Raw genomic sequence first — 15,588 nt, 5'->3', positions numbered from 1 at the left:
CAGTTTCAACTCTCAACACAAATCATTGCTGACGGAAGAGACATCTAAGGTGTACTCCATTCCACAACCTTAAAGCCTGCAGAGTGACTGGTGTGCTGATGAGAACATTGCAGTCATGGCAGATGCAAGGACAAGGTGAGCATTACATGTTGAGTGGTAGACCTTTGTTCCAATACCATGAAAGAGGATTCAATCAAATAGAATGAAAAATGAAACACATAAAATACTGAGTTCCAACTTAGTGGCTCATTACCGGATAATTGATCCGAATGGACAATAGAATCATGTGTAGAAGAGAAAGGCAGAAAACACAAAAGCTAATTTCAAAGGACAGGGAGCAAATAATTTGAAATCAAGAGTAAATGGATCCAAAATTGAATGGAGCTCTTTATTTGTGCATGTTACAGAGCCACTTTTTGTCATGGTGTTTCATTTAACAGCAACCTAAAGATGGTTTCCCACCAGCAGAAAAATGTTTCACAATGTTGTCAGATTTATCAATCAGTAGTAGGGCTAGCAAGTCCACTTAAGAAGCCTGTCAGATAATAAACTTACTACACTCTAGGGTTTAGTAGCCTACAAGACAGTTGTCCAAGAGACTCAATCAGATATTCCACATTATTATTGCAGGTTTCATGTACATAAAGGTTTCAGGAAGTAATGCAATTCTGCAAAACTTATATCTAAGTACCACATACCAAGGAGAACAGACTTTAGCTCTGCAACATGCAATACAGCCAAACATGTCATTGCCAAATCAGAAACTTTCCAATACCAGGGAAAAGCTTAATGCATCCAGTCACAGATAAAGATTGCACAAAAACATATGTATGTTGACAATGGCAAAAAGGGATTTACCAAGCAAAGGAAGGATTTTTATGAGCACATTTACCATCTTATAGTCTTTATGTTGCCAACTGCCAAAGTTGAACTATTAAGATGAGATCATAACCCCTCTTAAGATTTCTTCGGGCATCAATATAGTAAAGTCTGATTAAGAAATTTCATATAAGAAAATTATGCTGTATATCACCAGTGAATTCCGCAGCTAGAAATAAACTTGTCAGTTATTCCAACATCCATTCTGTCAAACAAAATGGGAACCAGTGAATCCTGCATCTGCATGCACATGTTCACATAAATTCCACACTACAAATTTTAAAAGCATTCCACAATTCTCAGTTCTGCACCATGTCTTGTTCATTTTACAGGCCTCTACAGTTGTAAAAAAAAAAAAATTATCTTTCATTTCACTATAGCAAGAGCACTGAATTTTGTAACCTACTTGTCACTAAAATACAACAGACTTGATGAACGCACATCGGTCAATGAAAGACAAGTACATTATAACAAAAACCCAAATCATATATATTTATTGATTGATCGAGAGGTGCACCAAGTTGAATCAAGGTAGAAAAATAGATCTAGTGATCAGCAAAAGATAAATATAATGTCAAATTATTGATTCTCTTTTGACCAAATCTAATATGTTTTTTTGTCTAAATAAATGAATTTGGTCGATCAGAAATTCACAAATAAAGAGACACGTGAAAGTCCCTTGGACAAAATAAATATGAAGGAAGAGAAATATTACATTGAATCAAAACCAAATTAACATAAAATAATTATATTTGCTCAGTGTCATCAGTTAAACCATATCCTGCATTTACTGTAAGTTGGCATCCCAATCCAACAGCCAATAGCAACAAATACTACTTCCTAAAAAAGAAAACCTTTGAACTTTTAACGTCTATCTGTTTTCCCAATAGATCTCTTGCCAGAAAACAAATGCTTTGGTTTCAGGTTCACTATAACTCTATCAGCCTCTCCCTTGCGAGCATCCTTGTTTCTCTTCTTTGAAGACTTCTTGCCAAGTTTAATAGCTTTCAATTTCTGAGCTGAGTCCTTGAAACCCTCTCCTGGAACAACTTCACCAGGAGGCCTAGACCTAGATCTTGACCGTGATAACAGACGCTGCTTCTTGTTTGGCTGATCAATATCCATGGCATCGGCATTTTCGTCCACTCCACTGGACCTATCTCGCTTGCGGCCTTGACGAGACACTGACCTACTTCGAACTCTCTCTATTGCTGCCGAGGGATCCAGGCCTAGGCTAGAAAGATGTCTTCCCATTCTGTTTAAGCCATATTCCCTGTTCCTGTCAAACTTCCTTGGTACAGTAGGCCTGCTCTCTGCAGTACTCTTCTTCAATCTGTGTTCCACGATAAGCATCTTCTTCTTCTTCCTGATTGCAGCCAGAGCTTCCTTTTCATCTGGATTCAACTCCACTTCCTCCATCTCATCATCCTCATCACCCTCAGCAGCCATCCTAATCCCTTCTTCCCTCTCCAGTTCTTCAAGCCTCTGCAAGATATCTGGATCAATAAAGTCTGCCACATTGTGTCCATCCATGATCTCAGGAATATCATCTTCTTTCCACTCTTCATTTGCCAAAATATACCGCTTCTTCAAGCTTGCAGAGTAAACTCCAGCTCCACCGTTTTCATTCTCAATATCCCTCTCCAGCTTCCTGGCCTCCTTGGCAGCACGCGCCCTGGCATCCAGAACAGCTTGAGGGATACATGGGAGTCTCTCTTTCCCATCTCGCGGCTTGGGCATTGCAACATGAATCCTATTGAGACAACTACTGATCTTCTTCGACTTCATCTTAATTTCCACTCTCTGCTCCAACAACCTCTCGCATGCCGCATTCTTCACTGCAATCACCCCTTCTTCCTTCAAAGCACTCATGGAGAGTAGCACACCATCATCCCCCCCTTCCTGATTCCCAAAGAACCCACCCATATTTTTCCCAGCCTCGGACCTCATCTCCGCAACCAATTTTGCATCATCCTCCGGTAGTGTCTCTAGTGGTTGCAAATCAATCTTATTACAAACTACAATAAGAGGCTTATTGGCAAACAGAGGCTTTATGCTATGAAACAGAGCTGCCTGTTGCGCAATACTATAACCACAGGATCCCGAAACATCAAGGAAAAACAAAACAGCCGCCTTCAAATGAGCCAAGGCAGTAATACTGAGCATCTCGATGGTGTTCCTGTCCTCCAAGGGGTGGTCCAAAATACCCGGTGTATCAATAACCTGGTACCTCAAGTACTTATAATCAGTATGTCCAACAAACAAAGACTTAGTAGTAAAAGCATATGGTTGGACATCCACATCCGCCCTAGTAATCTTATTAATAAAAGAACTCTTGCCCACATTAGGGTATCCACAGATCAAAATAGTCCTGGTATTTGGGTCAATTGACGGTAACCTTGCCATATGCTGCCTGACCTGTTCAAGGTAAGCTAAGCTTGGCCCAATTCTCTTAACAATGGTACACATCCGTCCAAGCGCCGCAACCTTCAAAGATTTGCAGCGGTAAAGAGAATCCCCATATTTTATAAGCCTAACATAGTCTTTAGCCACTTTGGCAATGAGATTGCGGGCAGTATTTATCTGGCCAAGGGCCAACTTGTAGTGATCTTTGTCATATAAAACGTTTAACAGATCTCCATAAAATGGATGCACATCATCTAGGCGGGGGAAATCGTCTACTATAGCGGAAAGCTTATCATGAAAATTCTGTTGAGTGAACTTTACCTTGCGCATGTAAAACTGGCGGAGGCGGGAGATTGCATAGCCCTTGTGCACCACCGTAGGTGTCTGCCGCTGTGTTCTTGATAAGATTATGTCCACGAAATCTTTCCCGGACGGCACCACCGTAATCTTTTTGAAATTATACTGCACCATTTCTACTGCGCTGATTCTTCCCCGAGCTTGGCCGCTCAGTCAGAAAACAGAACGAGCAGAGACCCACAGGCGACAAGCAGCAGACGTGTTGTATATGGAAACCAAAATGTTGTCCAACTTAGCATAGGCTACAGCCTGCAAGATGATTTTTTTCCAATCGACCATGCGATTGTTCTCTGCATCTGCCGCCACTACAGGACGATACAAAACCAAGGTTCAATAGGAACTGTTTCAAGTTTAATGTTCTGGAGTTTTAGGGTTTATCTTTTGTTTATTAGTTTAATAATTTGGGTGGGATTTTCATTTAAACACACAATTAGGGGTTTTAGTTATAACCATTCTATTAAAGGGGCTTTTATTATTATTAGGGGAGTTTCTAAGTTTTACCAAAGTTTATATTTCCTATATATTTAATAAAATGAAAAATATCTATTTATTTAAAATTCTATTGGTAGTGGCAGAAAATAGTAATAAAAAAATAAATTTTTTGCAACCAAAATTGGAGAAAAATTTGAAACGAGAATTCTCCGGAGAAGCTGTAAAAAATTAATGAAAAATCTAAAATGAGAATTCTCCATAATGTTGGAGAAGCTCCTGCGCATGTCAAATTTCTTTCGTTTTTTTCCATTTGATTCTTTAGTATTTTTCCCAACAATCCTCTGTTGTCACAAAGAATTGGCTATAGACTTAACGATGACAGGGTTTTCTTCTAGGGCCCGTTTGGCTACGAGAATAGGAATACGTATTCTGGAATATAAATGGGGCTACGTATTCCTATTCTCCATTTGGTTCAGCCAATATTGGATGAGAATCCGCAGACCTCAAAATTTATGTTTTCCAAAATTTAAAAAAATGGAATAGGAATACATATTCCAATAACATCTATTTTGGTGGAATTGCAAAACCCCATTTTTGGACCAAAAATGGAATACGTATTTCATTTTTACTTCGTATTCCAATTCTATTTTGGTGCATCCAAACGAGGAATTCAAAATTTTTGGAATTTACATATGCCTATTCTGTTTGTATTTTGCTCACTAAATGGGCCCCTATGGAAAAGAGGGGTCGTATCTTAATTTGAATTTCGACATACAGGTTTTGTTAAAGTGCAACAATTTGTTTGTTGTAAATCTCGCTGAGCAACACACTCTACCTTGCCTGTTGAAAATCATAGAGTGCGGGGACATGGCCTGTGCAAACATGGCCTGTGCGGACATGGAGATTTTTTTTCACAAAGTTTATTAGACAAAAGGTCACTTATGTTCTTAAGTCTTAGCCAAACCCTCTCTCATGCTAGTTAGAAAACATTTATATACATATCATTTTGAATGTTTTTGAGGTTGCAACGATAAGATAATAAAATTATTTTTTTAAATATATCTTATGGGAACAAATTATATTATTAATAATTTTAAATTTAAATAACAAAATATATACTAAAATCTTGTAAATAGATTAATAAAAATTATTTATTTAAATTCGATTTATCAAATATGAAAAAAATATATTTTAAAAATCTCATCAAAAATCTATTATGGAAAATTAATAAGAAAAATAAAATAAATATGTCTCTAACAAATATTATATTGACTGAATAAATTATAGAAACTATAAAACAATATTTAAAGAAAAACTAAACTAATATAAAAAAATAAATTAAAATAATTTAAAAACTGAAACCCAAATCAATTTTAAAAATCAAAAGCTAAATAAATAGAGATCACAAGTTCAACTCTACACAAGTTTAATATTTATAATAGTTGATCACATTACATAATAATAATGAATCTTGGCTTCGGTCTCTCATTGATCCAAAAAAAATAGAGATAGCTTATGTGGAGATCACAAGTAGCTATTTTAAAAAAATAGAGATAGCTCATGTGGAAATCACAAGTAGTTATTTTTTAAATAAATAGGAAAAGAAAAAACAATAGTTAAAAGTGGAGATTTAAAAAATAATCTTATGTCAACAAATTAGATTATTAATAATTTTCAATTAAAATAGCATAATATTTGCTAAAATATTTTAAATAGATTAATAAATATTATTTGTTTAAATTCAATTTATCAAATATAAAAAAAAAATTAAAAAAACTTCATCAAAAAATCTATTATGAACAATTACTAAGAGAAATAAATAACAATAATATGAAAAAATAGCAACGTCTCTGACAAATATTATATTGACTAAATAAATTATAGAAATTAAAAAACATTGTTTAAAGAAAAAATAAACTAATACAAAAAAAATTGGAAAACTAAAATCTAAATCGATTCCTCATATGGATGCGAGGATACTTATTTCGTTGAATCTTGGTAAAGAAATTCTGGACGATATCAACATTGTTGAGGATAATTACTCCTGCCTTATTGAAGTTCTTGGAGGTGTGAACGCTTGTTACCTATGTAGAAGGAAAGGGCATTTGAGGATGGACTACCTCATCATTAAAAAAAAAAACCTTCGCCGGCTAAGCCCTCCCCCCCACCAATTCTGCTAATCATCATGTGGATTCCTCTATGATCAAAACCCCTCTTGTGAATGAGCATCTCATTCCCTTCCTCACTTTGGTTTCTAGCTCCTTGTCCATTCCTACTGCTCCTTCCCCTATTACTAAAAAGCATAGATGAAGGACCAATAAGTAGACTAACACCTACATTGTGGGCTCTCAGTCTTTAAGTCCTCTGCTAGCCTCAAGCACAGACGACCCCATCCTGGTCGTCTCTTAAGAGACCCAAACTAATCCCCCCCCCAACTAATATGATCAACAAGGAACCCGTTGTTATTTGCATTGTCTTGGCCCCCTCCCCAAATCTTCTCTCGTAAGACTTTCAGAGAGCTTGGCAATGACTGTATGATTGAGGTCATCCCTGCTTGTAAGCAATACCTCGATTTTGCTAATCTCCACTCTAAGCAATTCATAGATGTGGATATCTTGTCCCCTATTGTCTCAAATAATAATGATGAAATCAAGGGAGATTTCCCCACATCGAAACAATGGGGGAGGCCTTTGGGTTCCAAGAATAATAACTCTTCCAGTAAAAAGCACAGGGACATACCATTGTTCCCCCCCCCCCCCCCCCCAATATTTCCTCATGAATTTCATCTCATGGAACATAAGGGGGCTTGAATCCCTAGACAGGAAGTTTGTTATTAAGCATTACTTAGATGCTTGTAATTCCATGGACTTCTTGATGTTACAAGAGATTAAAGCTATTGGTTTCGTACTCGAAACCAATCTTAACTTCCCTTGGAAAAATGCGATCAAATTTTGCACTAACCACCCTAGAGACAGGGGTGGTGTTGCGCTTATGGTTAACCCAAGATGGGGGGTTTTATATCTATGGTAATGGGATTTCCCCTTGTAACAAAGCAGTGTGGATTATTATTAATTACAACAACAAAACCTTTGGCATTTGTTCTATTTATGCCTCAAATGATTTTAAGGAGAGAGTGAGCCTCTGAGACTAGTTGGTTTCTCTCCCTAATATCCCATGGCTTGTGGGTGGGGATTTCAATATGGTTGAATCCTAAGAAGACAAAATTGGTGGTCTTCCATTTTCTTGGAAAGACATGGAAAAAATCCGCTAGAATAGAATGACAAATGCTAAACATCTCTTTGACCCCTTGACTGGTAATAAAAGCACTAATCCAGGATTATGGCATACTTGGTGTAATTTCCAACAAGGACCCTCTAGAATCTATTCCAGATTAGACTATTTCTATGCTAATAATTTTTTCTTCTCTATCTTGCCTGATAACCTAGGCAAGTTTGTCCTCATCACCTCCACTTCCCTTTCCAATCACCATCCTATCTATACTTGCATTACAATTAACAATTCCCATGTGCACAACAAAGGCTCTAATCCTATATTTTTTCTGAATACTAGTCCTCTTAAAGATGAAGGCATTCTTGTTGTCATTCATATCATTAGACTCATTAATAGGAAAAACTTTCCCACCAATTCCAATATGGATAGATGGAACATTAACATTTTCACTTGGCAAAATTCGTTAAAAACCAGTGGCCAAAAGAGGGCCAAGGACTATAGACATCTCTTTGACCCCTTGACTAGTAATAAAAACACTAATCCAGGATTATGGCATACTTGGTGTAATTTCCAACAAGGGCCCTCTAGAATCTATTCCAGATTAGACCATTTCTATGCTAATAAAAATTTCTTCTCTATCTTGCCTGATAACCTAGGCAACTTTGTCCTCATCACCTCCACTTCCCTTTCTAATCACCATCCTATCTCTACTTGCATTACAATTAAAAATTCCCATGTGCACAACAAAGACTCTAATCCTAAATTTATTATGAATACTAGTCCTCTTAAAGATGAAGGCGATCTTGTTGCCATTCATATCATTGGACTCATTAATAGGAAAAACTTTCCCACCAATTACGATATGGATAGATGGAACATGAACATTTTTCAGTTGGCAAAATCTATTAAAAACCATTGGCCAAAGAGGGCCAAGGACTATAGATTCACTGAAAAAAAATCTCTTCTTTGACCTTCAGAAAGCTAAAACTAACATTCAAGCCAATCCCTCGAACTATGATCTCATTGCTCATGTGATTAATGCTAAGGAAGCCCTTAGACAATGCTAGAAGGTTAAAAGTAGAGGTGACAAAATTAGATTTTGTGCTCGCTAGCTACATTTTGGTGATTGTGGTTCTAATTTTTTCTCTAACCTTATAAATCATAAATATTCCAATGAAAATATTGAGAAAATTATAGTTGATAATCAAGAGATTACTCACCTTGACAACATCAAAGAGGCCTTTACTAAATTTTACTAAAAACTCTTCACCTTTGAGGATTCGAAGAAGGCTACTTCCCTTAGAAATCAGTGCAGATCTCTTATCCCTAATAGGATATCCAATATTGATGTTGACCTATTCTCTAAAGATATCTCCTTGGAAGAAATTGTAAAAACTATTAACTCCCTTAACAATGACAAGGCCCCTAGGCTAGATGGACTTCCTGTGGAGTTTTACAAGGCTAATATTAGTTGGATATGCAACGATCTTCAAAATATTTACTTGGAAGCCTTATCTAGAGGTTCCTTGGGTAGCTCCATCGACAAAGGTATTATCAAATTGATTCCTAAGTACGAGGACAAGGCTCTCATAAAAAATTGGAGACCTATCACTCTTCTTAATGTCTCCTATAAAGTCTTTGCCAAAGTCCTGGCCCTAAGACTTGAGAATATCCTTCCCAAATTTATTTGTTCTACCCAAACTGGCTTCATTAAAGAAAGATATATTCTTGAGAATCTTGTTACCAGTTGGGAAGCCATGAATTGGGCCAATTACTCTCACCAAAAATATGCCATGTTTCTTCTAGATTTTGAGAAGGCCTATGATAGAGTGGAATGGAGCTTTTTCTCCATAATGCTTGAGGCCTTTGGATTTCCTAAAGTTTTCTACAATTCTATTGATATGTTGCTCAATGATGCTTTTGCCTAGGTTGATGTTAATGGCTCCCTTTCTGACTCCTTTCCCCTTGGTAGATCCATTAGGAAAGGTTGCCCCTTGGCCCCTACCTTCTTTGTTATCGCCTTTGATGCTTTGTATTATATTCTTATAGATAACTCTATCTCCCCTTCAGTTAGGGGCATATCTCTCCCTAATGATGTGAGTTTATAAACTGTCAATTTGTCGATGATACTACTATTTTCTTTGAAGTCATTGCTGACAATTTTGAAGCTTTGCAAAATAAACTCAATTTCTTTTGCAATATTTATGGTGCTCGTTTATCCCATGCCAAATCTATATGTATTGGATGGAACAGACCCCTGACTGGTTTAAAAATTAGGATTTTCAATGGGGAGGTCCTCATAAAATTGTGAGATATATGGACATACCCTTTTCTATTGATCCCTCCTTAAAGGATATGTGGTCTTGGGTTAAAGATTAAATCACTAAGAAGCTGGATAAGTGGCACAACAAATATTTATCCTTGGCTAGTAGAGTACAAGTATGCCAAAAAGTTCTCTCTTCCTATAATATATATTATTCCTCAACCTGGATGTTCAGTAATTTCCAAATCTTAGAAATTTAAATGGCAATTAGAAACTTCCTTTAGTTTGATGGTAAAGGAAATAGAAAGATGCATGATGTTAAGTGGGATTGGTGCCACACTATTAAGCTCGTTGGGGACTTGGGCTTGAAGGATCTTAAACTCCGAGGGATTTCCCTTGCCACCAAATGGATTTTCCACTCTATGGATGGTAATGATCCGTGGAAGATCATTGTTAGGAACAATGTAGAAAGGGGATTCCCCAAAAATGCTAAATCTTGGGAGAATTTGCCTTTTAATGATTTGATTATTGGTCACTTTCCTATTGTTGTTCAAGGATTGACTATCTTTAGATCCATATGGAAAGCTTCAAATTGTGGAAGGAAATATATTATTAATGTAAGAATTTGGTATAGCTCCTATACCATGTAAGAATTTGCCTAAGGGCAAAATTCACCCAGGAACTAAGAACTAAAACACAAGCACAACTATAGACCAAAAATGGATATGATCAATTAATCAGAGTATGTCCTAATACATTGCTCTATTTAGTATATGATGTGATGCAAACACACTAGGAGTGCCTGTATATAAAGGCCTCTTAGGAAGCACCTAGAATGTCTCTAGAAACAACCAGGAGATAAGATAAGTATTGACAACTAAGCACACAACTTATCCAACATTCTATATGAGTAGATAAGAATGAGAAGGTTGTAGACACTATGTGCTTAATTAGTGTGTTAACTCCTGTGTTGTCAACATAACAACTCACAAGAGTACGCATACTCCTAGGTGGCTAATAAATAAATAATAATAAATATGCATTAACCTAAGAAAACTTAAGTAAGTGTAAATAGTAAATACTTATTTACACCAACACCCCCCCTTAAGTGCAACTTAGGGGAATGCCCTTAAGCTTACGAAAACTATGATGAAAATGGATAATGGGTCTCGACTACTAAGCCATATTAGGTACCCATGTACATAATGAAAATGCAATCCCTCATAAAGCGGGGAAAGAGGGAAAACCTCGTGGGAAAAACCCTCTCCAAAAAAGAGAGATGAAAAGGGATGCATGGATGGATGGAGTAATCAAGACACCCCCATTATGACATACATCTAGTACATACATCAGAGAAAAGGAGAAGGACAAAACCCCTAAGAGGAAAAAGTCCCCCCTAAAAAGGAGAAGAAGGAAACGAGGTAGTCCCCCCCCCCCCAAAAGGTAGTGTGTCGATCAGTGAGGAATGCTCCAACGTAGAAGCTGATCCATGACTGTAGAATGATGTTCCTCCCCTTTGGAAGAAACAAATGTAAGGGTACCTGTGAGAAGCGTCCCCTGTATGGAGAAGGAATCTCTAAGATGAATAGTGTCTCTGAAACTTGTTCAAGGGTCCCTGTGTCAATGCTAATGATGGCTTCCTCCAAAACTGCTGAAGAGAAATATAGATCAAACAAGGAGTGTGGAAGAACCTGTCTCAAGAAAGCAACAGTCTTCTCAAATGTGAAAGAGACCTCCTACAGATGTTGTAAATGAGAATCCACAATCACGCAAACCTGGAAGGATTGATCATGTAGAGAATGGACTTGAGGGTCAGAGTGGGTGCTCGCAACAACTGTAGAAGGATCCTCAACAAAGAGAAGTGACAGATCATCATAAAAGTCTCCCATATCCACTACGTGTGACTCCAAGAATAGAGCTAAAATGTCTGGCAAGAAATCATCACCTAGAAGACCATGTGTACCCTGCAGTGTTGAAGTACATGAATCTGTCACTGCGGCAATGGATGAAGTATCCGTCTTAAAAAGAAGATGAATGTCATCAAAAATGTCTCCCACATGTTCAATGTGAGACTCCAAGAATAGGCCTGCAAGGGCAAGAAGAAAGTCTTCACAGGAAGGTAATGTAGGAAGACATAAATGGTCCTGTTGCATTAAATCTGAAGCATCTATGGCTAGAAAAGGATTAGTAGGAGCAATAGGAGCTAGAGGTGTGATCTCATCTAAAGAGGAGTCAACTGCAACTAGAGGTAGAATGTCCTCTAAAGATGGAGGATCACAAGGATCTCCATATGCTTCCCAAATAGACATCCAAATATCATAAGGAAAATGTGCCAATCTAAGAGGACCAAAAGATTCCTTACTCATACTTTTATGCAAAAATTGATTAAGGTTGATAATATATGTCCAATTAAAATGTGGTGGCATTGAATAGAGATAAGGAAGAAATCCTTAATGTTCTCTTAGATGGTCAACTATCAAAGTACTCCATTTGTGATAGTTCCTTGTTGTCAATTGTGGTCTAATACCAGACTGACAAATTTGACAAGACTCCATGAGATCAATCAATGAACCTCCAAGAAATAAACTCCCCCCCCCAATGTATGATTTAGGCACTTGGTAGCCACTTGCCAATTTAGGGCCTATTTCTGAAAGTAGTAATTTTGTCTACAAAACCTATAATATGATTATAGATCTAGAAATTAGACAAAAAAAAATGCACTTTCAAAAAAAATAGAACTTGATTATGTGTCCAGATGAGCTCGTACAAAGCATTTTAAGTGGCAAAAAATGGGATTTTGGAGTTGCAAAAAATTTCAAAAACAAAGATCTCAAACCACCTGTATCAATGTGTAGACCATGAAATCCTACCCCAAAACAAAAAAAAATTGCTCACAAAAAGAAGTTCGTATGAGGGAGATATCATTGTTTGAAAATCACTACTGCTGTTATTTTTTCTAAATCGCCACCACACCTCAAAAAAACAAATGGCTCTAGATTTTGCCTCAGATGTCTAATTTGGATGAAAAAAAATCTGATCTGGGGGTTTTTGGACCTTCTAAATGTGATACAAATATCTGATTTGCACCAGCAAGCTTCAATCTTCACCTACAAGAAATCTCTCCTATGGCCCGATGGCCAAAAAAATTCAAAAATTTATACAGATCCGAAAAAAATGGTAGAGATGCAGATGAAAAAATTGTAGATCTAAAAATTAAATGTACAGATATGAAATGATCATACCAATGCTGCAAATCGGTCCTTCAGGTGCCGGTTTGCAAAAAAAAAATTGCCTCACAATCGACTTTGGCCTAGGGTAGGCAACTTTATAGCCAATTTTCATTGAATAAACATTCTAGATGCAATGGTGAGGTCAAACCTAGTGCTGGACACTTCCAATTTCAGCAATACTCTAGAGTCAGGCTACGGTGATGAAGCAAGATGATGGTCTCAAATGACTTTGTGAAGAGGAATTCTCCAAGAGCTCTGATACCATGTAAGAGTTTTTTATAGCTTTAATACCATGTAAGAATTTGGTATAGCGCTAATACCATGTAAGAATTTTCCTAAGGGCAAAATTCACCCAAGAATTAAGAACTCAAACAAAAGCACAACTATAGACCAAAAATGGATATGATCAATTAATTAGAGTATGTCTTAATGCATTGCTTTGTTCGATATATGATGTGATGCAAACACACTAGGAGTGCCTGTATATAAAGGCCTCTTAGGAAGCACCTAGAATGTCTCTAGAAATAACGAGGAGATAAGATAAGCATTGACAACTAAGCACACACCTTATCCAACATTCTAAATGAGTGGATAAGAATAAGAAGGTTGTAGACACCGTGTGCTTAATTAGTGCGTTAACTCTTGTGTTGTAGACAACATGTGCATCAAAGAGGTGCAAACTCCTGTGTTGTCAACATGAAAACTCACAAGAGTATGCATACTCTTAGGTGGCTAATAAAAAATATGTATTAACCTAAGTAAACTTAAGTAAGTGTAAATAGTAAATACTTATTTACACCAACAATTAACAAGGACTTCCATGATGATAATCAACTTTATGGTGAAAGATCCATTTGGTGGAACTTGCACTTAGTTGGCAAATCTCTCACCCTCTCCCAAGGCTGCTCTGCTAGATATTGGTCCAATTTGGGCATCTCTCAATAGGCCGACCTCTTTGAGCATGACATATTAATTAGCTAGAATGACCTTAGAAGCAATTTTGATATCTCAACCTCCTAGAAAAAACTTATAATATGATTCTTAAAGCTACCAAGGACTTACCCACTACCTATCATGTGGACTCTCATAGATGCTTAAACTGTAAATGACCTGATGGGACCATTTCATCCAAAATCAAAGCTAAAAACATATATAAAGTGATTGGATATAATGATGCCATCATTGACCATGTCCATTCTGTTTGGTACTCCTCTTTGGACATTTTCTCTTGGAAGAATTTTTTTAGTATATTGTCGAAAGACTATGTTGAACCTAGAATAAAATGCTTTAAATGGTTGTTAACTCTTGACAGACTCCCAATTAGAAAAGACAACTCTATTGCTAATTACTGTAACTTATGTAGACTACCTAAAACTGGAAGACGCATTCTCTTTGACTATATTTTTGCTAAGGAAATTTGGCATATGATTGGTATCTCTTATCCTATGAATGTTAATATTCCTAAAATTATTACTAGACATATTGATGGGCTAAAAATATATACTAATCTTTTTTTGGAACATTCTCTCTTCTAATATCTTATGGCAGATTTGGAAATGTAAAAACAAGGAAACGTATCAAAACAACACCAGAGTTCTTATTGAGTTTTTTTTGAAAACTCACTTATTTTAAAATCTTCTTGTAGGTTCATAGCACAATGTTGATTGATAAGAAAAGGCTCAAAAGGTTCTTTGTCTTTGAAATGAAGGATGACTATGAATGGAGAAATAATATGGATAACCTGCAGATGTTCAAGAAGACCATCAAGAAGCTTAGCCGAGAGGTTAAGAGAAATAAAAACACCAAAAAGGACCAAATTCCCACGGTTACATAGATCTAGGAGAAGAAAAACATTGTGTGGATGGAGGGATCTATGGGGTGGACTGCCTGGGTGGACACCCATGATGATTTCCTGCATTAATCTCTTATATCTCTCTTTTTGTATCTATGCATAGGACTTTGTGATTTGTGGATATCATGATACTCTTGTTGTGAGGTTGGGCCTCCTTTTTTTGTGCATTTAGATGTAACAGGGGGTTTATTTTCTTTTCTTTTATGGTGATCCCCTTATATATAATTTTTAAAAAAAAAAGTTAAATAAATAAAGATCACAACATGAGCTAATGTGGAGATCATAATGAATTTTTTTTTTAATAGAAAAAAAAAACAATAGTTAAAAGTGGAGATAATGACTAATAAATATCAAAACAAGAGTTAAAAGTGGAGTGAGGTAAAAACTAACGGGTAAATAATTAATAGGAAGGATTTACAATTTTCTAGACAAACTGACAATTTTTCTAGCCAACTCACAACTTTTCCATCAAAAATTAAATTTTTGCAAACAAAGTTCACACAAATAGCCTATTGACTAAATAAAATATGGTTTTAATTTCATTTTATTAAAGAAATCTAGTTAAAATATAAGTCTATAATTGAATATGTATTTAAATCAAACAAGAGTTATTGGGAGGAGGATGGTTGTTATGTTGGAGGAAATAAATTATGAGATTAATTGCAATTTTCAAACAAGAAAAAAAACAAAACATTCAAGTGAGAATACATGTGTTGTTACAAGAGATTTTTGAGGAATGACATTGTTAAAATTTGAGAAAAATATAAATTTTAAAATTTAATATTATTATATTCAATTGTTATTTTTTTTCAATTTTTTTTAACTTTTAAATTTACATATAATTAATTTTATATTGACATATATTTAATTTTAGTAATCTAAGTTAGCATTAAAAATGAGAAAGGTAGAACCTTCTCTAATAAAAAAAAACTAAATGG

General features: G+C 36.0%; 1 protein-coding gene across 1 annotated transcript; it reads right to left on the bottom strand.

The window, feature by feature from the left end:
- Positions 1 to 1,574: 1,574 nt before the first annotated feature.
- Positions 1,575 to 4,027, bottom strand: LOC149539770 (nucleolar GTP-binding protein 1-like). Its single transcript, XM_089800970.1, has one exon. It carries the CDS (start codon positions 3,754 to 3,756, stop codon positions 1,744 to 1,746), a length of 2,013 nt encoding a protein of 670 aa, XP_089657096.1. The 5' UTR covers positions 3,757 to 4,027; the 3' UTR covers positions 1,575 to 1,743.
- Between the last annotated feature and the right edge of the window lie 11,561 nt (positions 4,028 to 15,588).

The sequence above is a fragment of the Cupressus sempervirens genome, chromosome 9, assembly GCF_028749045.1.
Source record: "Cupressus sempervirens isolate cs-2001-9-10 chromosome 9, ASM2874904v1, whole genome shotgun sequence".
Classification (NCBI taxonomy): Eukaryota; Viridiplantae; Streptophyta; class Pinopsida; order Cupressales; family Cupressaceae; genus Cupressus; species Cupressus sempervirens.
This window is presented reverse-complemented; position numbering and strand designations above follow the sequence as displayed.

Bases quoted from the DNA above. Each gene is read 5' to 3' on its own strand.
- LOC149539770 (XM_089800970.1), bottom strand. From the start codon at position 3,756: ATGGTGCAGTATAATTTCAAAAAGATTACGGTGGTGCCGTCCGGGAAA.